We start from the raw sequence: 25,304 nt of genomic DNA, 5'->3' as shown, positions 1-25,304 counted from the left end.
CCCTTAGCTACGCACACACAAGCACAAAGTGCCTTTTATACATAAATAGAGATATTCATTCTTTTCTATTGATCTTGGCCTTTTCATATCTTCTTCATCTATTGATTTATTTGATATCTATGTATGAAGGAAATCTTCATGAATTTCTAAGTGAATGATTGTCATTATAAACATTTACCTTTTTTGCTTTTCAGCACATGTCGCTACGGTGTTTGGGATTGTGACAAAACGACTTGTGATAAGGTTGTTTGCCCAAAGAACCAAGTCTACATACCAAACTTATCTATTTGTCATCGAACGTGTTCCAACTATGACCGTCCATTGCATTGCTTGAACTCTGCTCTTTTCTCTGATGGATGCGGATGTACAAATGGCACCATTATAAGTGTGGATGTAAGTTATTTCTTGCTTCTGGTGAAATGAACATATAGTTGTTCAGTCTTTCTCCATTTGAGCTTACGGCATTATTAATGGTATATGTATTCACTTGTCTCTTCAGATGAGCAAAGTATGACCTGAGGTGTTACAGGTGTCCCCTTTCCATGTAAATTAGAAGAATATTAGATAAGTGAAAATGGGATTAGGATAAGCCTAGAATCGAACAAAGTAGGCAAAGTTAAGAAATGAAATGTGAGAAATTTAATCTATTGTAAAATTCTATTAGAACAGTTAAATAAATTGTTTATATCGGAAAAAAGAGTTGATTGTCCATTCTTTAGAAATTTGAATATTAAATATGTCAGTAAAAGAATGAACAATGAAAATTAAAAATATATTTTTAAAAAATAGGTTAGGTTAAAAAAAATAGGTTAGGAGAGGATTCTTTTGTTTGCAGAAGTGTGTTTGGACAAACAGCCACATGAAATTAGTTACGTTTGAAAAACACACTTCTGACGTCATAGACAAATGACAATTCTCCATATAGTTCTATGGGTTCGGATTTTAGAGTCAGTGAGTGAGTCAGTCAGTCAGAGAGAGTTGATCAGCCAAGAGTTGACATAGTCAGAAGAGAGTCCCCTTAGAGGCGAAGGGGTAGAAGATTAACCATGCAGATACAAGTGAGTTCCTGACGTCATTCGACCAGTCGATCCGATAAATAAAGAAGTTATGATCATGTTTTGTACGTGTTGTCTTGTGACGTCATTCAGTTACAACAGAAAAAGGTAATGTGTTTATTATCAATTATAACGAACTCTTGTGTAAACCCCTTCCAAGTATTATGTGTCCTCCCCACCATCATCATAAGTGAAGTATCTCCCTCCCCTTTAATATGAGTTAAAAGAACTGTAATATAAATCTATTCTCTCCCTCATCATCACTATCGTTATGTCTGTATTACGTGAGTCCCGTTATATATTGCCCTAATATGAACTCTGCGTCATCTCCTTAATATGTACCCCTATGCAATAGAGGTTGCTTTTAGAGTGGAGGTTCTGACACTCTGTTTGAATTTGTAGAATGTTTACAGGCACTTTAGTATAATGGGGAGGTATTGTTTAAGATGAAAAGACTTAGTATAATTACTTAAAGAATTTTTTAAAAGACATCAGAGAAATGAAAGATGCTATAATGCATACAGATGCTCACTTAAATTACTTCTTGGTAGACTTCACTTAAGAATATTTTTTAATCAGCATCTTCATCCACCTGGCCATGTTGTGTGCATGACAAGAATCAAGAAAAGGATAGCAGTTTAAAATATTTAAACTATGTAAATAGCTGCAATATTCCATTCTTTGTTGTATATCTTTGGATTTTGATCATGTTTTACTTTGATTATAGGGAACTTGTGTCAACCCCAACGACTGTCCATGTTCCTATGGAAACAAGTGGTATAAACCAGGACAAGAAATTAAAATTGGATGCAAAACCCTGTAAGTATTTCCACAAGGAAACACCAGACACCACGTCCATAGCACTGATGGTCATTTTAGGACCAAAAGGATAATTAACTATATTTCAACAATATCTGATTTTTTTTTTTCAGAGATATCTTTAGTCAGTCGTACTGTCTGATTAACATTCATGTCTAAGCTTTTAGTATCATTGTGAAAATAAATAAATAAATAAAAGGATACAATCAATTTCAATCAAAACTTTCTGGTAAGTAGTCCTTATGTTGTGTTGTTTCATCTAGGGGTTAAAATGTCCTATTGTTGTATGTGTGTATATGTATGCTTCACATATAATAAAACAGTTCATTAGCATTCAGTCTGTGTAGTGCGCCTGCAAAGAACATACATCTCTCCATTGTGTCTTTGTCTCTTCTTATCTCTGTCTGAAGGAAATCAAACAATAATAAATTATATATTTGCTATAACTTTATTCTTGGCATCCCATCCTAGCTGCAAGATGTTGCAATTTTCTACATTATTGGCGTTTCTCCTAGCTTCCAAAACGCAGAGATGATATTTTTTGTGTTAACTTTTCTGACTGTCCCAGTCTCTCTCCAACTTCTAAACTAAACTCATTACGTGTATTACCAATCTATTTAGTTACATCATTAATTTCACGTGACCAAGACACAAATCGAATGATCTACCTTCGTCACATATTGTGTTTATGTTCTAACATACTTTTTCATCAAGTTAAAAATTTTGAGAACTATTTTAACATAAATGATTTTATAAGTAAATCAACTATAAGTGTACATTCTGCTGGAAGGTAGAAATGTCTGTCATTATATAAGCCAGAAGAATCCATAGTGTCCATAAATATAAGGGTGTTAACTACCCCAGAACACATCCCTTTGAAGATTTATTTCCTCAAAATATCTCTATAGTTTTTCTTTCTCGGGTTGACCTCCAAGTTTCAGACTTTCTGGGAATAGGGAATAATCAAGACCAGGATCGGCTGTATGGGTTACATGGTGGCAGTTTCCTTTTTCTGTCAGAACGATGCATTTGTTTGAAGGGATTCCGGATCAAATGCGTCATATCCAACATCTCTTCTTCTTCTTCTGGATGAGTTTCACTTGACTCGTCTGAAGTATGTTTGCATATTTGGTTCAAGTGTTTCTTAAGTATGACATGTGGTCCTTCCACCATGTAGCCCATACAGCCGATCCTGTTCTTGATCATTCCCTATTCCCAGAAAGTCTTATTATCCTTGTGCATCTGGAAGAATATTTTTTTCTCCCGGCATGTATTTCTTTGTGGGAACAGTTGTCTTTGCGGGTTTTATCTGTTTTGTCAATAATTTGTCAAATACTGGCCATATTTTTCTAGCAAATATCACTTCCGCCAGATACATCTGGGATGGTGTATTCTCGTTAGGAGTTATGTGGTACACCTGAAGAAATTGTTGCAAAGCTTTTTTCAAATGGAGTCTTCTTTGCCTTTTCCAAAACCCTATTTAAGGTGTCCATGAACCTTTCAGCCTGTTCGTTTGACCTAGGATGGTATGTTGGAGTTGCGATGTGGTCCACTTGTAAAACCCCCATGAACTCTTTAAAGTCTCTGGATGTAAACTGAGTGTCATTATCTGATGCTAAACAGTCGACCATGCCGAACTGTGCAAATAACTCATAAAGAGTTTTTATAGAGAAGTCAGTAGTCTGGCTTTTACACTTAAAGACCTCTGGCCACTTGGAGAAACTGTCCACTATTATGAGGTAGTACTGTCCATCAGATGGTCCCATGTAGTCCACGTGTATCTGTAACCATGGGTAGCCTGCTTTGAGCCATGTGGTAAATTGAATTGGTGGAGCCTTAGCAGCTAGTGTACATCTTCTGCATGCTTTCACCTTTTCATCAATATTCTTGTCCATGTTTCTCCAATACACGTATGAACACATTAAACTTCTCTGAGGTAATTTTTCATCTCGTTAAAAAACCGTTGTAGAGCCAAAAAAGGCAGAAAAAATATGAGTTTTTTGAATAAAAGTGGGTCGTTTATCCAAAAAAAATCCTTGTGGGTTCTTTTTTGAAATCCTTTTGTTGCCAATGTTGTGGTCCGGTTTAAGAGGTTGCAATTATAAGGTGAAAGAGTCCTGGTGTTCACTGTGAGTGTACTCTCTGCTTGAAGGTAGAAATGTCTGGCATTATATAAGTCAAAGGAATCCATATTGTCTATGGATATGGGGGTGTTAACTACCCCAAAACATATATATAATGTAAATTATTGCTTTAAGTATTCCATAAATATAGTACCCACTAAAATTTGGTCCTACAATAAGTATCACAGATTTTTTGTCTTAGAATATTGTAAAATTATATTTAGCATTAAATAATATTTATAAAAGAATTTAGCTAATAAATAAAAGAAAAAAAATGGGCACGAATAGAATGAACTAATGAATCTTGTTAGAATTTTTACTGTAAAATCTGATTAAAAAAAATTATACTGAAAATATTAAATTCTGATGTTTATTACTAGTACAATTAGTAAATTTTTAAAACGAATACAGATGCATTCAGTTAGGAAGTAGAAAGTGGACCTTGAGTTTACTTTCGGCAGCCTCATAACTTTCGCTTCCCTTATTTTATCCTTTAGTCCTCATATTCCATGAGCGATATTTCTCATAAAGAATTGTTGTTTTCTGAGTTGGAATCTATCCATGTAGCACTTATCGTTGATTAATTTATTACTTTCAAGTGGTATATTTTTAGGCCCTTAATCAAGTGGCTTCATATAATAAAAATCTAATGTATAAAAAGCTGTATGTCTGTTTGTCTCCATATTTTCAAACTCTATCTCTTCCGATACTAAAAGTCACAGAGCGGTGCTAGGCGCCTCAAATGATTGAATTTTTTACGAACCATTCTTTTATGGATCTTTAGCCGGTTAAAACAGTTTTTAAGGGGTCAAAAATGAGTTAAAATTGTAAAAAAAAAAAAAAAATCATTAAACATTTTGTGCATTCATCTTAGTTTATTTTTAATTTTTAATATAGTGGTAACGTCACCAGCTTTGAATGTTACAGTTTTGCTTTCGGTTTCGATTCCAGCTGATAGCACCCAAATACTTGTTTTTTTTTATTTCTAAAATTATGATTCTATAATAATATATACGAAATCTGGACAAATTAAAATATCATATTTAAGCGTATTTTACAATCGAGCAAAGCCGAGCGCCTCCTCCTGCTAGTATTACATTAAATGTAAATCAGTAAAATGATAAAAAGCGAAATAGATTACTAGCATGATAAGCCAGTGCCTTTCTCTTCTAGTTTTTCTTTGCCCTTTCCTTTTTTTCTTTTACTTTTTCATTCTTAAAGTTATGTTTATGTGATAGTGTTAAACCAAATATGGTGATTATGAATTATTTTTTTGTACATCTTCTAAATTGATATTGATTAATTCACATTATTTGTTTTCAAAATAAACAACAATGTAATATATTATACGTTTACAGGAGTTGTAGCAAGCGTGTGTGGATTATGAAAGCTGAAAGCGACTGTCCAGGTTAGTAAATACAAACTTTCTGTCATTCATGAAAAACACGTGAGGGTCGTTCCAAAAGTAATGCATCCTATTTTTTAACTTAAAAAAAAAAAAAAAGTTGAAGAGCTATGAAGACGGGAATCGTACCATTAAAACGAGCGCCTTTTTGTGTTCCAAAATTTATTTTTCTACATAGTCACCACCATTTTCAATGCACTTTTGTCAGCAATGAGGTGGTGACTGTGCATGGACGTCCGGAACATGCTTTGTCACTCACATTTTCGTCACCACTCTGAAATCGATGAAGCCATTTTCTAATTGTGCTGACATCAACTGCATCGGCTTCGTAAACGTTCAATAGGCACTGGTGAATGTTGATTGGTTCAATTTTTTCTGCATGGAAGAATTCAATGATGCATCTCTGCTTCTGATGCACGTCCATGGCAGGGGTTGCTTTCTTAGAGTCTCACATTGTCAGTATCTGAAATAGAGAGATGAAACTTTCAGGTCATGAATGCATAAGTTCAGTCATCATAACAATGCAATTTTCAATCCCCTCTGATCCATTTGGGCGAAATAAAAAAAATAGGAACACCTTTGTATTAGTTAATTTATTCCTTGGCTTAACGTTTACAGGGAACATGAATTGGAATAAATACATTGAAGGCATTGCCAATGTTGTTACGAAGAAGGTGGGCTCTCTCTACCTTGCAAGAAGGTTACTTAGGCCTAAGAGTATCCTGTACCTCTACAAGACCGCCCATGTATGGAGTATTGTTGCCACATTTGTGTTGGTGTATCTGCTACTAGTCTTCCTCTCCTAGATAGGGTTCAAAAAGGAATCGCCAAATAGGTCCCACTCTGTCAACCAAACTCCAACCTTTGCCCATCAACGAAATGTTGTATATCTTTGCCTATTTTACAAGTATTTTAATGGAAGATGCTTTAACGAACTTGAAGCATGTGTACCCCATCAACATAAATACTCCTGACTAACTCGACAAGTAGCAAAATATCACCTCTACACAACAGAGATTTCTAGATGCCGGAAAGCCTTCTACTTTAATAGTTTCTACTCTTGAACTGCTAGACTTTGGAATTCATTCTCGGGTCCCTGACTTCCCTGACTGTACCGACATGCAGAAGTTCAAGTGTAATGTAAACAGACATATTGCTGCACAACTCCCTACATAGTACCCCAGCAAATTATGCCCCAAATAGTAACCCCTTACATCCAAATAGCACTGTGCCTTGTTTGGGGTGAAATAGCAAAAAAAAAAATTAAAAAATTTTTAAAAATCCGTTAACAATAAACGTGAAATTTAAGTTCAGAAATTGAAATTGAAAAATAAAAGTTAAAATACAGAATCAGAAATCCAACACCAAAAGCCAAAGTGGTAAATTAATAAAGAAAGTAAAAAAAGTAAAACATCTACTTTTCAAATTATAATAAAGTAAACTGATTATTGTTCACATTACATTGGCATACGAATTAGAAATGAAATCCCCATTCTCTTCTATTTTAATCTTAGTTCAAACACAATCCAATGAGGATAGACATAAGAATGCAATAAAATTGTAATAGAAGGTATTATTTGCACAAGTGACCCCACCTCTCTTTGGCTTGTAATGGGATCGGGGAGGGAAGAAGAAGAAACGAGAAAGTTTTGTAGATGTGTTCTTTATGTATATGTGCCAGTAATTAGCACAATAGTTGCTCAAAGGCTTCCTTTTCATTAGCTATTGCACTAAGATATATGGGAAGGTGTCATTACTCCACTTATGCTTGATCCTCGCTTAATAATGCTGAGTGTTTAGGGGCATAGCACTTGTGCTCCCTCAGCGTACTAACTCTCAACTAACTTGACAAGCAGCAAAATCTCGCCCCTTCACTATTATGATCCCTAGATGCCGGTAGCTTTCTATTCTAATAGTTTCTTCCATGGGAATTTCCTCCCAGTTTCCTGCTCCCCTGACTGTACTGACCTGCTGAAGTTTAAATGTAATGTGAACAGACATTTCATTGCTCAACTCCCCACATTCCAAGTCTCCTTACATTCCAAGTGGCAACACGCTTTGTTTGAAAAAGAGTAAGAAAGATGCTGATCTCATGACTCATTAGTAAAGACTCTTACTAATATACCAAATGGTGTAAGTATTTTACCAGTTTCCATATAAGATAAGCTTACAAAATCGTTGTTTAATTTACTTTGCTATCACGAATGTTTGTCACTTTATCGATTCCACAAATATGTAACAAAATATTTTTTTTCTTTTCTTGTAGCAACATGTTGGGCGTCTGGCGATCCCCATTATACAACATTTGATGGGAAGCATTACACTTTCATGGGAGATTGTATGTATACTTTGGTGCGGGAAAAGAACAAAAGGTTTACAATAACTACACAGAATATCAAGTGTGGGACCAGTGGAGTAACCTGCACAAAGTCAGTTGAGTTGTTCATTGGATCAGTGAAAATCTTCATGACTCAAGGCGTCGGTGTTGAAGTTGATGGGCAACTGATGACAAAGACTTATTGGAAAACAGGCCCAATTACCATCTCCAAGAGCGGCATTTTCTACAATGTTATGACAAAAATAGGACTTCTGCTTCAATGGGATGGAGGTAAGTAATTTCTCTCTCTCCCTCTCTCTTTCTCTGAATCTGAATGAGAGTCATATGTCTGTCACCAGAGCCCATATAAAAACATATTACCTTTTTTATTGTCATTATTTACATTTTATACTGTTTAATTTTTTGACGCATTACTATCAGATAAGACTTAATAAGGATGTCCTATAATGCATCAAACATTGATGTTATTGTTTTTTTTGTTATACTTTCTTTTGTAAAAACTCAATCATGTCTTGCAAAGTAAAAAAACAATTTCCTTCTACAAAACAATCAAACCAAACACCATGAAAAAATATTCGAAGGCATAAAAATCTGCATTATATTTTCCCCCCAAATTACTTGATTAGGCATTAAATAACCTGAAAATAGTTTATATGCTTTAAAACAAAACAACCAAAATAAACACATAAATAAGAACTTAAATATATAAACAACTTAAAAAAATTAAAATTAATATATATATATATATTTTTATAATCATACACACACACACACATATATATATATATATATATATATATATATATATATATATATATATATATATATATATATATATATATATATATATGTGATTATAAATTATAATTATTTTTTTTACACCTACAAACACTAGTATTTCATGCTTTTGCAATCAGTGTAGGAAGTAACAAAAATTCCCACCTGTCAGGAGATTCGTTTATATATATATATAATTAGCAGATGACCAGGCATTGCCCGGGGTTGTTTGCACTCGCCTTCTATACTTAGGATGTTAAGTACTTTTTGATTACTATATGCCACTTCCATCCCGAGCAATGCAGAGTAAATATTCTTGTAAATTTTGAATTCACATTATTAGTCTATATATATTTACTTAGATAATATTGATAACTTTAAAATCTATAACATATGTCTACATATTTAATTTAATTTTTATATAAAACGAATTATTTAATATATTGATCTTATAGTCAATATAAAATAGTGTTTGATTAGGTTTATTGTATGGTTCATAGTACTGTTAATTAAGTTTAGGGTGACATCTAAAAAGCACTTTTCTGGTGGTTGAAAATATAATCCTTAATTCAGGCGACATTCAAAATACTATTGAGAATTACTTAGGTCTTCTACTCAGACATGGCTAATGAAATGAGAGCATGCTTCTCGATGGATTAAATAAAGTGTTCTGTTCGAAATTCTGTGCAGATTCCCGAGTTTAACAAAAAGACTTCTGAGTTTGACAAGATACACCTGAAGAAGATTGGAGCTTACATCGACCGAAATGTTGTGAAAATAATATTCCAGATTAGAACAGTAGTCTGAAGAATCCACATAATATATCTAATAATTAGTTTTTTTAAAAGGCTTCCAACATTGAGTAATTTGAGTCAAATTTCATTTGCAAACGGCCACATGCTACTCCTGTGTCTTTGTGAATGAGTACTCATAAGTACAATGATGTTTATTAAAATTGTCTTTCTTTTGTTCTTTCCGGAATAAATCAAAAACCAATCTTACTACTTTTATTAACGAGGATCGTTCCAAAAGTAAAGCTCCCTATTTTATAACTAAATAATTCGAAGAGCTACGAAGACTGGAGTGGTACAATTAAAATGAATAACGCTTTGTGCCCCAGAATTTATTTTTCTACGTACTGACCATCATTCTCAGTGGAATTTTTCTAGGAAGTCAATGACGCAGCTCTGCTTGTAATGCACGTCCATGACAGGGCTGCTTTCTTAGAGTCTCATGTCGTCAATATCTGCAACAGAGAAATAAACTTTCAGGTCATATATACATAAGTTCAGTTATCATAACAATACAATTTGCCAGCGCCTCTAATCCATTCAGGTGAAAAAAAATAGGAGTATTACTTTTGAAACGTCCCTCGTATTTTTTTTATTTTACAACACCAAATCACGAACTCTAAATTGTTCTATAATTTCCAGATGAAATGGTCCCGTTTATTGAATGGCATAACAAAATGTTTGAAGACGAACAAAAGGAGTTTTTAAATTCTAACAAATAAAAAATAATTATTTCATATATTTAAGAAAAAAAAAAAAAAAAATTATATATATATATATATATATATATATATATATATATATATATATATATATATATATATATATATATATATATTACGAAAATACGCGTCTCAGAATAAGTAAACTTAATTTCCTGAACAGAACTATTTTGCATCACTTTAAAAAATATGGAATCGTAAATATTTATAATTATATCAGTTTTATTTCAAAATTTTGTTATATAAAAATCTGAATATAATAATCAACTCGAATTGAAAAAAAAAAACATTTGTTGATTTATTTTTTATTTGTTGTTTTAATTTAATTTTTTTTTCTAACTTGAAGAAATTATTTATTTTTGTAATATTTTAATTTTCCTTTTCATTTAAAGCAACAAGAGTTTATGTCCACTTATCCAGTAAATGGATGAAAAAGGTAGAAGGTTTATGCGGAAACTATGATGGCAATGCCCAGAATGAATTCAAAGGTCCGGACAATTCTCCGAAATTCCAGGCTTCCGATTTTGGACACTCTTGGCGTCTGAAAGAGTGTTTAGCAATACCACAGACAAAACCATCCGATAGCAAGATTTTTTGTGCGGTAAGTGGAACATATATTCTTTTAAAATCTTTTAACTCTGCATATAAGCTTTATTGATCAACCAGAACCGAACTGTTACACAAGTCTATTTAAACTTTTTCAGAAATATTTTAATAACAAATATTATATATTTTAAATATCTATGTATAATTTAAAAACTTGAATTTAAACACATAAGAACAATTTTGTAAAATTTCATGTTTGGAAAATTGTTAAAAGTTGCCAATTTTGTGTTTCTATTTTTATTTTTTATTTATTTTTTTTTTGTTTTAGAATGAGGCCAGAAGAATTTGGGCTGAGAATTCTTGCAGCATCATCCGCAGGGGACCACTTTTCGAGGATTGTCGTAGACAAACCGGAGACAATTATATATCATACTATCAGAATTGTATCCAGGATTCATGTGGGTAAGAAAGATTTTCAGTTTCATAGTTTTTTTTTTAAATAAGTCTAACAATTATGTTTTTGAATTTTTAAGATGAGGATTGATTATTCATATTATTTGCATTCTTCGGACTACTGTTCTCATCTTGAGTATTATTTTCACAACGTTTCAGTCGATATAATCTCCAACCATCTTCAGGTATATCTTGTTGACCCGTAGCATAGTAGATAAAGTACTTGGTGAGATTCAGTTGTAAATTTGTTATAACATGACTCATATCACATGATTTCCCAGAGTCACCCAGAGATATAAAAGAAGGTGTGTGGAACACGCAGGAGTGTGCATATTTTTTATAATTTTTTTTTAACATAGGCATCACCACTTATTCCATGAACATGGGCTTGTAGTTAATATCTACTATTTTTAAATACGTCTTGTTCTTGTTTCCCTATCTAATAAAGTAGTTATCTACATTTTATCTGTCTTATCCTTTTTTTTTTTTGTGTGATGTAACAAAGTTGCACTTTTCTGGTGGTTGAAAATATAATCCTTAATTCAGGCGACATTCAAAATACTATTGAGAATTACTTAGGTCTTCTACTCAGACATGGCTAATGAAATGAGAGCATGCTTCTCGATGGATTAAATAAAGTGTTCTGTTCGAAATTCTGTGCAGATTCCCGAGTTTAACAAAAAGACTTCTGAGTTTGACAAGATACACCTGAAGAAGATTGGAGCTTACATCGACCGAAATGTTGTGAAAATAATATTCCAGATTAGAACAGTAGTCTGAAGAATCCATATAATATCTCTAATAATTAGTTTTTTTAAAAGGCTTCCAACATTGAGTAATTTGAGTCAAATTTCATTTGCAAACGGCCACATGCTACTCCTGTGTCTTTGTGAATGAGTACTCATAAGTACAATGATGTTTATTAAAATTGTCTTTCTTTTGTTCTTTCCGGAATAAATCAAAAACCAATCTTACTACTTTTATTAACGAGGATCGTTCCAAAAGTAAAGCTCCCTATTTTATAACTAAATAATTCGAAGAGCTACGAAGACTGGAGTGGTACAATTAAAATGAATAACGCTTTGTGCCCCAGAATTTATTTTTCTACGTACTGACCATCATTCTCAGTGGAATTTTTCTAGGAAGTCAATGACGCAGCTCTGCTTGTAATGCACGTCCATGACAGGGCTGCTTTCTTAGAGTCTCATGTCGTCAATATCTGCAACAGAGAAATAAACTTTCAGGTCATATATACATAAGTTCAGTTATCATAACAATACAATTTGCCAGCGCCTCTAATCCATTCAGGTGAAAAAAAATAGGAGTATTACTTTTGAAACGTCCCTCGTATTTTTTTTATTTTACAACACCAAATCACGGACTCTAAATTGTTCTATAATTTCCAGATGAAATGGTCCCGTTTATTGAATGGCATAACAAAATGTTTGAAGACGAACAAAAGGAGTTTTTAAATTCTAACAAATAAAAAATAATTATTTCATATATTTAAGATAAAACATCAACATAAGACAGGAAATGTGAATTGAAGAATGAGAAAAACAAAATGAATGAAAGGGGATATTTATGAATGCAAGGTCTATATTTTCAAAGTGATATTGAAATACAAAGATGACAGATATCCACAATTTAATAAACCTTCTTTCCTATTCTTAATATTTTTTGCAGTTTTCTCCATTATTTTATCTACTAATTCTAATACTCTGTCATAAAACGAATATACTATGCATTTTTATGAAAGTAATTGAACTAGATAGTTCGATGTTCAATACTTACGTTGTTTGCATACAATTCAGATGAATAAGAATGATAGATTACAAATATTTACTAAAGGTTTTTTTCCTGTATCTATTTTATGTGGAAAAATGACAAAACATAACGATTAAAACTTTAACATGAATAAGTTGTATTTATTTTTTATTACTTACTAGTAGTTCATCCCGGCTTTGCTCGGGCTCTATGTACTGTTCATAACTTTATATGCATGTTTTTATATATTAAAAAGTTTGATTCATGCCCAGGTAATCTACATCTAAAATTTCAAGTGTTTAGACCCAAAATTGGCAGAAGAGTTTAGTAGAGTCCGCAAAGGTAAACTCTTTCAACTTTGACCTCTTGGCAGACAAATTTTCGCTAAAAAACTGATTAAAAAGCTTGCTGCATGTCTGAATATCCTTTATGTAAAAATTTCAAATATTTAGATCCAAAATTGGCTGAATAGTTTGCTAGAGACCGCAAAGATCAAATATTTTGAACTTTGACCCCTTGGCAGTCAAATTGTCGACTAAAAATCGATTAAAAAGCTTGCTCTATGTCTGAATACACTCTATGTAAAATTTCGAATGTTTAGACCAAAAATTGGCTGAGTAATTTGGTAGAGACCGCAGAGGCCCAATTTTTTAAACTTTGACTCTAATTTTGACTCCTTAACATTTATTGTTTTGGGCTCAAATCAAATTAAAAAGTTTGATCCATGTCCAAGTAACCTACGTCTAAAATTTCAAGTGTTTATACCTAAAATTGGCGGAGGAGTTTTGTAGAGTAATGTAAAATCGTTGAACTTTGACCCCTTAACAGCCAAATTTCTGGCTGAAAACTGATTAAAAAAGATTTTCCCAAATCTCAATACCCCTTATGTCAAATTTCGAGTCTGTAGACTGAAAATTGACAGAGTAGTTTGGTAGGGAAATGTACACACACAAACACACAGACAATTTCACTTTTATAGATATATAGATAATGACATTAGCAATGTAGCTTTATCAAAGGGAACTAAAATGATCATTTGATATAAAGTAATACTTTGCAAGTTAGTCACACAATTTTGATGTTCAAATGTCTCAGTATGTTAATCTTGAATCTAGTTAAAACCAAACTTAGTGAACATTTTGCAAATTCCTTTTGTATTATTGGAATACTTCTCCCACAAAAAAAAAAAAACTGTCACTTATGGAATCGTTAATAAAATTCACAATCTTTTTTGTAATCTAACTCTATTTGGTACAAATAAATTTCAGTTTATACTTGACTAGCCCTCCAAATTTCATTTATGAATGTTCAACAGTCTTTATTTTATTGCAATTCAATGATATGCAGGGATACCTTGATGGCCATCTCATCAGTAGGCAATGTGGTTTTTAATTGGCTTTATACTTACTGAACCTTGACCCCATGTACAAAGGAGCACCAGCAAATTTCTTAAATACATCACTCCTAATGATATCGTCTGATGGGCCTTTGAACCAATTGTCCTCGACAGAGAGGATGGCAAACAGCCAGATGACCTTGTACGTTTCCTTTTGCCAACGACAAATCACTTATCTAGGATGCGACTTGTGTCAACACTTTTGCACCGTTGTTAATGACAAAATCGATAATAAAACCTGGATATGCAGCAACCTCAGCAGTGAGCACAAGCAATCGAAATATACTAATCTTCTCAACAGATTTATGTTCCAATCAATCGCGATGGAGATGAGTGGAATGATAAGCTTCATCATGCGCTTGTAGTCTATTAATGATGCGCCAAACCAGGGAGCATCATGAATCGATTTGACTTTATGAGTGCTTCTCCAATGCCACTATTCATGAAAACACCTTGAGCCTGCTCTCGGCTTGCTAAGCCATCAGAACATTCGATGAAACTTCCTGATTCTTACTTATTGGTTTTGAAAACTTACATTTCATTAATTTTATTTGTTATTACTTTCATGTAATGTTATTGATGTTAGACATTTTACTCCTTTATTTAATTCTGTTTTTCATTTATATTATATTTCAATTTCCTTTTTCTTCTAATGTAATAGATGTACTGGGATTAAAGCCGCCTTCAGGTCTACCAGCAACCTCTTTAAAAAAGTAATAAAGAATGCGAGAGAGTTGCATGCTCGGTCTGTCAAGTCCAAAGTAGATGAGCAGCGGCTAGGGTCCCATCAGTTTTGGCTAATAGCAAACAGAATCCTGAACAGAAATGTGTGCTCTATTCCAACTATCATCAATGGACCTGAGGTAATCTCGTCAGCATCAGACAAAGTCAAACTCTCTCCCAAGATCTTTGCAGCTAATTCTACCCTTTATGACCAAGGCCACCAACCCCCAGTATTTCCTCGTATATCTGAAAGCACACTATGTGACATACAAATATCTGTACGTGATGTTGCCAAGCTAATCAAAATCCTTGATTCCAGTAAAGCAACTGGCCCTGACGGCATTCCAATTATAGTGCTCAAAAAGCTTCAACTAGAACTAGTGTCCATACTTACAAAATTATTTAAGTGTTGTCTTAAGGAGAATTACTTCTCAACACCTTAGAAAATCTCATCAGTATGCCCTGTATTTAAAAATTCAGGTGATCACTCATCTCCCTCTCAGTACATACCAATCAGTCTCCTGTGCATCATGAGTAAGCTGCTGAAATCTGTGTTAAATAGAGAAGTAGTCAACCATCTCAGCAAAAACAACCTTCTTAGTGACGTACAATATGGCTTCCGTTCTGCTAGATCTACAGCAGACGTGCTTACAGTTATATCTCATAGGATTAGTGAATCTCTCGATGGAGGCTTCCATTCTAGGGCAATTGCTCTTAACATATCAAAGATATTTGATAAGGTATGGCATAAAGGTCTACTTCACAAGATCTCCAGCTATGGTATAGCTGGAAATGTCTTCTCAATTATTAAATCATTTATCTCTGATAGGTTCATAAGAGTAGTGGTTGATGGGCAGAAATGAGAAGCTCTCAGTATTAATGCTGAAGTCCATCAGGGGTCCATCCTCGGCCCAATTCTCTTCCTGATCTACATTAATGATCTTCCAAATCACATCCTTACATCATTTGTAGACATTTATACTGACGACACTATAATTTATGGTAGCACATCAAAGACCGTAAATGACTGATTCTCTCTCCTCTGATCTTGACCATGTGGTACAATGGAGAAAGAGGTTACTTTTAATACATCTAAAACCAAGCTTCTATCTCTACACCATCTATGCTCTGATGCCAATCTGGCATCGGTTGAAATTAATGGCTCTCATTTTGGGGAGGCTTCATTTTTTGACAAGCTTCTGGGCTTGACCTTTACTCCTGACCTGAAATGGAACACGTATATCAAATCCATTGCCAAGGTCGCTGGAAAAATGGTGGGATGATTCTACCGCTCCAGTAGGTATCTCACTGCTGATGCAATTCTATATTTATATAAAAGCTAGGTACATCTAACGATGGAGTACTGCTGCCACATCTGGGCAGGAGCTGCTAGAAGCAGCTTATTCTGCCTTGACAGAGTTCAAAATAGACTTTGTATCTTAGTGGGGGATGCCCTTTTCTCTTCCCTGCAACCTATTTTCCACAGAAGCGACATTGTGAGCCTGTCTTTGCCTGGTCGTTATTTTCATGGGAAGTGCTCAGCTGAGCTTACATCTATGGTCCTCCCTTGCCAAACTTTAACAAAAAACACTCGTCTAGCCAAAACCACTATCAATAATTTCCCACACTCTTTATCTGTGCCTAAACCTAAGTGTAGATTCCATGAAAAAAGCTTCTTTCTTAGAACTGCATGCCTGTGGAACTCTCTTCCGATTGCCTGCTTTACAGCTGACTACAATCTGATTGTCTTCAAGTCCAACGTAAACAAGTTCTTAATGAACTGTCCCCCTAAGTAATCCAATTTACGAAATTCCCACTACTTATGTTTACTATGCTATAATTACATTGACTAACCCTTATCCTCGAATGGCCTCCGGGCCTTGATAAGTGGTGATTCCTGTGTAAAAAAAAACAAAAACACTTAGCAGCCAAAATTCTATTTCAAATCTCTGACTGACAGAGTGTTTGATAAACACGGAAAGAATCATAATTTATTTTCTTCGTCATTTTTCTAAATATGCTATGCATTTGCATCGGAGGCTCTCAATCTCAATATTTCATGATTCATACAAGGCATTGATCAAATGATAGCCATTTTTATGGACAAATTCTGAGAGATGATTTATCTCCCTCACACGGCAGGATGATGTAACACAATGATTGGAAAATGGAATTGAAGAGTAAGTATTCCAGAGGAAAAACACTCTGGTCTGCAAAAAATGCCACTAAGGGGGTCTCGAGCGATTAGTAATAAACTAACCCCTTTCTCAAAGAAAGAAAGCACAGTTTGGGAGAATGGACCGCCTAAAACTGAACAGGACAAACTACATACCACAGTCAACAAGGAAAATGTCATTTTAAAATTGGATTAGACTGTCAGCTTTAGTGCTAAAGGAAAAAAATTCTCTGAGACGAGTTCTGAGAGACTGTTTGCATGTTCTAACACATCTCTCTAGCTATCATCCGAAGCAATACTATGTTCATTATGATGTCATCAGCAACGTCTAAGTCTTATAAAGAAAACAACAGCAACAACAACAACAACAACAACAACAACAAAAACATCCTTTTGCAAAGGCAATTAAATAGGGAATTATAGAAATAAGCTTTTTTATTATGATTATTATTTGATTATTGGTGGGTGAAATAAAATGCATATAAACAGAGTATGTTATTATACGTGAAACAAAAAAGGATAAAAAAAAATTAAGTTCATTTATTTGATGGCAGCACTTTTAAAATCTATATTTATCTTTCTTAACCAGTTGCGACTCTGGAGGAGATTGTGAATGCCTGTGCTCTGCTCTTGCCAACTTTGCTGCACTTTGCAGTAGATTCAAAATCAACATCAGATGGAGACGTCAAAACCTTTGTCGTAAGTATGATTGAATAAAACCCAAACACTTATATCCAAAATATCATCTTTGCTGTCAAGACTAATGATTTTTTTATTTTTATTTTTCATGCCAAACAAGGCATATTGCCACTTGATCGTAAAGGACGACTAATTGAGATCATGTCTAAAAAAGGGATTGTGGAGAGTTGAGCATTGAGACACTTGTTCACATTACATTTAAACTTTTGCATTCCAGAGTCTAACAGTCTGAGAAAAGAAACTATTAGAGTGGAAGGTTTTCTGACATCTACGAGGTACTTTCAATAAATTTCCTCACTTTTTTGTAAATACATTTAAAATTATTACAGACTCTTGAAAATTCAGTATGTTATTGCTATATATCTTACATAACTGACCAATTTTTATGATTTCAAATTCAAACGAACAGGTACGGCAGGAATTGGAATACACCTGATTATCACAGCTGGTGAATTTCAAAAATGCAATCTTGACGTGAGGACACTATAAAAGAATGATATACAATAAAATTCCGTTTTAAACTTGAAAAAAAATGCCACAGAAACGTATGGAATGCTTCAGATTGTTTTTTGACCATTTTACATGAATCGAGCATCAGTTGTTGAGTGGCATAAGATTCAAGGAAGGTAGGGAGTCTATGAGGGATGATGGGAGGTGTTGGAAGAGTAAGGAAATCAGAACACCAGAGTTAATTGGCCAAATAAAGAATTTCATCGATAAGGATCGTCGTGTGTCTTTAGAGACAATAAATGCACAGTTTGATGTCAGTGAGTGAACTGTACACACAATTATTTGCAAGGAACTGAAGTTTGCTCAGAGAAGATCAGAAGAAAGCAAGACGTTGTCATGACAGCAGAGAGATAGTTGAGCTAATCAATTCAGATCCTGCAGTTCTTGATGCTTTAGTAACCTACAATTAAAGCTTGATTTACTGCCATGACCCAGAGACCAAGAGACAGAGTTCCCAGGGGAAGCATGTCGGCTCTCCCAGACCCACAGAGCAAATCCACTCAGAAACATATGATGATCCCTTTTTTTGACAGCACGAACATGATCTACACACACTGGGTTCCCACTGGACAAACAGTCAACAAGGAGTACTATGTTAAGGTTTTAAGGGAGTTCAGGAAGAGATTCTATCGCAAGAGGTCAGCACTCTTCAAATAGGGTCAGTGGCATTTCCACTAGAACAATGCACCAGTCCACAGCTCCATTCTTCTCACAGACTATTTGACGAATATGGGCATGAAGACAATTTCTCACTCTCCCGATAGAACAAACCTTGCTCCCTGTGACTTGTGTTTTAGCTTAGGAAAGCTAAAGGAAAACCTTAGAGGCTGTCATTATGATATATAGGAGATAAACGTGCCTGTTACAATGGTCACTGACGCACTCATACAAGAGGATTTCCAGGAGGCCTTCTAGAAGTTGTTGGAACGGTGCAACAAGTGCATTGCAGCCGGAGAAGATTACTTCAAAGGGAAATAGAGTTTCATACGTATACTATCAATAAAAGAGCTCATACAAAAAAGTCTGGGAACTTATTTAAAACACCCCATAGGTACCTTAACAGTGAAGGAATAGGATTTTGTTGTTGTTGTTGAAGTAGTCGGGGGTATGTACACTGAGGGAGCACAAGTGCTATGGATTCATCAAAGCACATTCCATTAAAATACTTGTAAAACAGGTTAAGTGTCATGCTCAGATTTTTGATTCCAAGTGAATGGTGAAATTAAAACTCTAGGAAACTTTTTACTTCCACTTTCATACTAACAGTGTAAGAAATAATATTAACCAATATTTACATTAAGCTATAATTAATGTAAACATCTGTGCTGGTGCAGCCACCACTAGTCTCTCCCTCTTGGACAGGGCCCAAAAAAGAATCTCTAATCTAATAAGTCCCGCACTTTCAACTAAGCTCCCACCCCTGTCTCATTGCACCAATGTTGCACCACTGTGGCTGTTTTACAAATATTTTAATGGAATGTGCTCTGATAAACCCATCACCTTTTTGTACTTCCTCTACGTAAATATCCGCAACAAGCAACAAAATCCCACCCCTTTATTGTAGAGTTCCCTAGATGCCAAAAAGCCTTCTATTCTAATAGCTTCTTCTCTTGGACAAGTAGACTTTGTAATTCCCTCTCCGTTACCTGCTTCCTTGACTGTACTGCCATGCAGAAGTTTAAATGCAATGTAAACTGCATCTTGCTCATCTCCTTTCATAGTCTCCTATAAACATGGTCCCAAAATATAGCCCCTTACATCTAAGTGGCAATATGTTTTGTTTGAAGTGAACATGATTAAAAAAAAACAATCACTTACGCTAATAAAAATAATTTGTGTTTTTTTGCATGATCTGTCGAAGAAAACAGAAAAATGTGAATCAAAATCTTTCATTATTAGAAGAATGATGTTCATTTTCTTTCAACCTCGATTGTCCAATCAAAATGTGAATAAACATTGTCGTTTTGTTGGGGGTATATACGTCGAGGAGATACAAGTGTCTTAGGTAGTTGAATGTTGTATCCGGAATAAATTCTACTTAACCCATAGATGAAAGCCTGACAAGTACTACCATTCCAGGTTACATTGGACTTGATAGTAATGATAACTAAGAGTACTTCATACTCCACAAAAGCTCTCAAATTGGTGCATCACCATTGGGTGCAGCGTTTGTGCTAAAATGATTTTTAAAACATACTTCATCTTCATCAAGGCTTGGGAAATCGCCAACAATTTCTCTATAATATAATCATAATTACCTCAACAATGAATACATAATTAAAATCATCATGAATTTTACTAATTGCCTGCCGAGGTATGTAAGGAATGTTTAAAATTCTCTTTGAGTGATCAGCTTGCTATTTGATTATAAAACATGAATTAGATTTTTGGATTTTGGATTTAATGAAAATGTTTTCTTTATTTAAGCCATGCAATGCAGCAACAATTTCCAGTATATTCCCTGTGGATCACCTTGCCCACAGACGTGCAGAAATATTGGAGATGAACCGGAAGCTGAATGCAATTCTGCAGTTTGTGTTGAAGGTTGCTTCTGTAGACCGGGATACATTCGTGATGGTAAGTGATTTAGCCCAAATTAAACCAGTCTCCTTATTTAAAAACACCTCAAATAGGAGTCTTTATTATTTTTGTTTGTTTGTGACTACATGAAATGAAAAGCGTTTTAGTAATCTAATGTTAGGATTATTGACTTTAAAAGTATATGAAAATATGAAAAATCTACATTGAACATTATAACAATTACTAATGACTATTATATTGTAGTGATTTCAAAAGTTTAAAAATATATATGACTAGAATCGAAACCAAAAAATTTATCTCTCTTATTTTGATGTTTTTAAGTCATATAGATATCAAAACTTTACAAATTAATGCATTTAAAAGTATAAATGTATATTTGTGGAGGATACAAATTAAGTCAACTTATGCCTGCCAAGTTTCAATTTTTCAATTTTGATCATTTAGCAGATATTTAGGATCACATGAGGGATGTTTTAATCGCAAAACCCGCGCCATGGATCCGTTGTTCTGGAGCAGGTTTCCCTTTTCAAAAGATTGAATAATCGGTCCCTAGTTCATCTATTCTTTTCTTGTCTGAGAGTCTAGACTTACTTAATGCTGCTGTCTCAATTGAAAAGCTGCTTTCAAAACCATCTAGCCCTTCAAAGCACCAGGGCCAGATAACTCTCTTGGAACTGATTAAATATGGAGGGCTTCCACTTCAAACCAAAATCCCTCTTCTGATTCTCTGGAACTGTGAGAAAGAAGAAATATCGATGGATTGAAAGGGTGCTAATATCATCACCATTTTTAAGAAAGGAGACAAAAGTGCGTGCAGGAACTACCAAGAAATATCCCTACCAAGAAAGATCCTTGCTAAAATCTTGCTTAACCACCTCTTTATCCTATTAGAGGACATTTTTTCTGAAAGACAGTGTAGATTTAGACCTAATAGGGGCACCATTGATATAATCTTTTGCACCAGACAGACCCAGGATAAATGCAAAGAACACCAACAGGCCCTTGGCATTATATTCTATGATTTAGTAAAAAGCGCTTGACTGCATCCCAAGAACAGCCATGTGGCAAGTGCTCGAACACATTGGCTGTCTAACAAAAATCACCTCACTTATGCAAGGCCTTCATTTTAGCATGGATGTGTTGAGTGCAACACCGAACTGGCCTATCAGATCCATTCCTTATCACAGGAGGACTAAAATAAGATTGTGTGCTTGCCCAATACTTTTCTCTATCTGATTGCAAATACATTTTAGAAAATAACCCTGAAATAGCACCATGATAATGAATGGATGGACGTCTTTTTAACATTGCCTTCTTCAGATCCAGAACATGTACAAACCACACTTGAATCACTGAGTTGTAATACACCAACGACAACTGTACTCTAGTCCATACTATTGAAGATCTACAGATGCCAGCAGACAACTTCACAAGAGTTTATATGCAATATGGCTCAACATCAACATAGCAAAGACCGAAGTACTTCTTCAACCTCATCCTGGATACTAAACCCTTTTTGATGACACAACAACTATAAGAGAACTAGAACTCTCCAAACTATTCAACAAATACCTTACTGAATCTTGCTTCCCTGAATGCTGAAAAATTTCCTCTTTGATACCAGTCTACATGAATTCTGGTGAAAGAACTGATCCACTAAACTATCGTTACATTAGCCGCCCCCCCCTCTTTGCCAACATTTTTGAGTCCTTAATTAATCAAGGACTAGTCCACCACCTTATAGATTTAAAACTTATTTTCTACTAATAGTATGGATTTAAGCAAGCCGATATCCTAACTAATCTCTGAATGCATATACCATGCACTGGATAAAGCAGGGGAGGCCAGGACAATAGCCTTAGATGTATCTAAGGCCTTTGACAGGGTATGGCATAATGGTCTTCTTATGAAAATTAAATCATATGGTATTACTGGATGAATACTAAACATAATTAAATCTTTCTTAAATAAGAGAAAAATCCAGGTTGTCCTCAATGGTTGCACATCAAAACAACATCACATAAATGTGGGTGTGACTCAGGGGTCGATACTTATTTTTATTTTTTTTTTTTATTATTCAATTTTCACCCCAAACAAGGCACAGTGCCACTTTGAAGTAGGGGGCTACTATTAGGGAATTAATTTGCGGGGTCATTATGAAGGGAGAAGAGTAGAAAGATGTTTGTTAACATTACACTTGAACTTCTGCATATCATTGCAGTTGGGAAAGCAGAATCCCGGAAGGGAGTTCCAAAGACCCGCAGTTCTGGGGAAGAAACTATTGGAGTAAAAGGCTTTCTTGCACCTAGGGATCTCTACTGTAAAGGGATGAGACTTAGTAGCTTGTCGGGTTTGCCGGGGGTAGTTACGTCGGGGAGGTACAAGTGTTTGCAGTTCGTCAGAGCATTCACCATTAAAGTATTTGTAGAACAGGCAGAGGGATGCAACATCTCGTCGATGGGACAGAGGTTGAAGCCTAGATGACAGTTCAGGACCTATCAGGTTGGCGACTCTTTTTTGAACCCTGTCCAGGAGCGAGAGACAAGCAGCAGATGCACCAGCCCAGATGTGACAACAGTACTCCATACATGGGCGAATTGTTGCCTTATAGAGGTATAGGATACTGGCAGGCGTAAGTAGTTTTCTAGCACGGTAGAGGGAGCCAACCTTCCTTGCAGCAGCCTTGGCAATGCTCTCAATGTATCTATTCCAGTTCATATTCCCTGTAAACGTTAGGCCGAGGAGTTTAAAAGAAGTACTTTCAGGCAATGTGTTCTTGGCCATTGCTATTGGTGGTAGAGAAGGTTTCTTGTAGTTATTGAAGGAAACAAGCTTAGTCTTAGCAGCATTGAATGAGACCAACCATTTTTGTCCCCATTCCACTACGGATTGGAGGTCATCCTCTAGTGTTTCTGCCATTTTCTTGGATATGTGTTCATTTGTTTTCCCCTCATATCTGTTATAGAGAGTGGTGTCATCGGCAAATATACCCATCTCCGAAACAATATTATCAGGGAGGTCGTTTATGAATATCAGGAACAATAGAGGTCCAAGGATAGACCCCTGAGGCACTCCCGCATTTATGTCATGTTGTTTGGATGTACGTCCGTCGAGGACAACTTTGATTTTTCTATTACTTAAGAAGGATTTAATTACGTTATGAATTCTTCCAGTGATTCCATATGATCTAATTTTCCTTAGAAGACCATCGTGCCATACCCTGTCAAAAGCCTTAGATATATCAAGGGCCACCGCTCTACCCTCCCCTGTTTTATCCAATGAACGGTATATACGTTCAGAAACTACAGTTAAGATATCTGCTGTTGAACGGGCTTGCCTGAATCCATATTGTTTGTCAGTCAGGAGTTTAGCAGCTGTTAGGTGCTGGACTAGGACTTGATTAACTAAGGACTCAAATATTTTGGCGAAAAGCGGGAGGAGGCTAATGGGGCGATAATTAAGTCGGTCAGTTCTTTCACCAGAATTCTTGAAGACTGGTACCACAGAGGCGGTTTTCCAGCAGTCGGGAAAACAAGATTCGTTAAGGCATTTATTGTAAAGTTTGGACAGAACTGGAGCAACCTCGGCAGAGCATTTTTTTAATAGCACAGCCGGGATGAGATCTGGTCCACATGCTTTAGAGGTGTCTAGGTTTTTTATAATAGCATGTACCTGAGAAGGGGTGATTTTCAAATCGTCAAGTGTGGCGTCTGTTCGCAGAGGAAAATCAGGGAGTGAGTGGTGTACCGAGTTCAGTGTGGAGTTTGAGGCAAACCGACTGGCAAGCAGATTAGCCTTGTCAGTTGCCGTGCAAGCAACCTCATGGTTGTTTGTTAGTGGGGGAATAATTGACTGTCCATTATTAACTACGCTGTTGTAGATTTTCCAAAAATCCCGGGTTATGATTTGGACCTTTATTATTCTTGATATTCATAAATTACCTCCCTGACAAAATTGTTTCCAAGATATGCTGATGACACTATGCTCTAAGACAAAAAGAAGAAAAAAAAAAACTCAAAGAAAAGATGAAGCATAATAACCGGTGAATCCTCTTACTATTCCCTGTGGTGGCTGTGGCCACTTCTTCCGTGCACAGATAGGACTTGTTTCACGTCATAGAAAATGTCAATAAGCAAAATGTATACTTGTATCTGAATTATGTCAACGACGACGATAATGATAAGTTGTATTCTGTACAATAATGTTTTCGATCATTTGTTCAGTCCGATAAAAAATATACAACGCCTTATTAAAGAAAACCTGATATTTTGTAATCACACTAGTAATAAAGTTTAAATTGTTTCATATATGTATTTACATTATCTGTCCGAGGGCAGGCAAAATTATTTTAAATATGTGTTGTTCATTACCCATCCTGGTAAAGGTAAAATTATTTCATATACGTACTGTAAATTACTTGTCCTAGGCAAGGTACAATTATTTCACACATGTGTAATAGCCGT

The 25,304-nt window shown here is 35.0% G+C and overlaps 1 protein-coding gene across 1 annotated transcript in view; it reads left to right on the top strand.

Annotated features, from left to right (window-relative positions):
* LOC145263032 (uncharacterized) overlaps positions 1–25,304 on the top strand; it is a 376,016-nt gene that overhangs the window by 147,297 nt on the left and 203,415 nt on the right. The window contains exons 18-25 of the mRNA XM_080119864.1: positions 195–393; positions 1,783–1,874; positions 5,356–5,405; positions 7,669–8,010; positions 10,423–10,631; positions 10,905–11,038; positions 17,681–17,790; positions 20,728–20,877. Coding sequence (XP_079975990.1) covers positions 195–393; positions 1,783–1,874; positions 5,356–5,405; positions 7,669–8,010; positions 10,423–10,631; positions 10,905–11,038; positions 17,681–17,790; positions 20,728–20,877 — 1,286 coding nt within the window. The remainder of the gene's footprint in view (positions 1–194; positions 394–1,782; positions 1,875–5,355; positions 5,406–7,668; positions 8,011–10,422; positions 10,632–10,904; positions 11,039–17,680; positions 17,791–20,727; positions 20,878–25,304) is intronic.

Source organism: Euprymna scolopes, chromosome 38 (assembly GCF_053919585.1).
Source record: "Euprymna scolopes isolate OS-2025 chromosome 38, ASM5391958v1, whole genome shotgun sequence".
NCBI classification, from domain to species: Eukaryota; Metazoa; Mollusca; class Cephalopoda; order Sepiida; family Sepiolidae; genus Euprymna; species Euprymna scolopes.
This window is presented reverse-complemented; position numbering and strand designations above follow the sequence as displayed.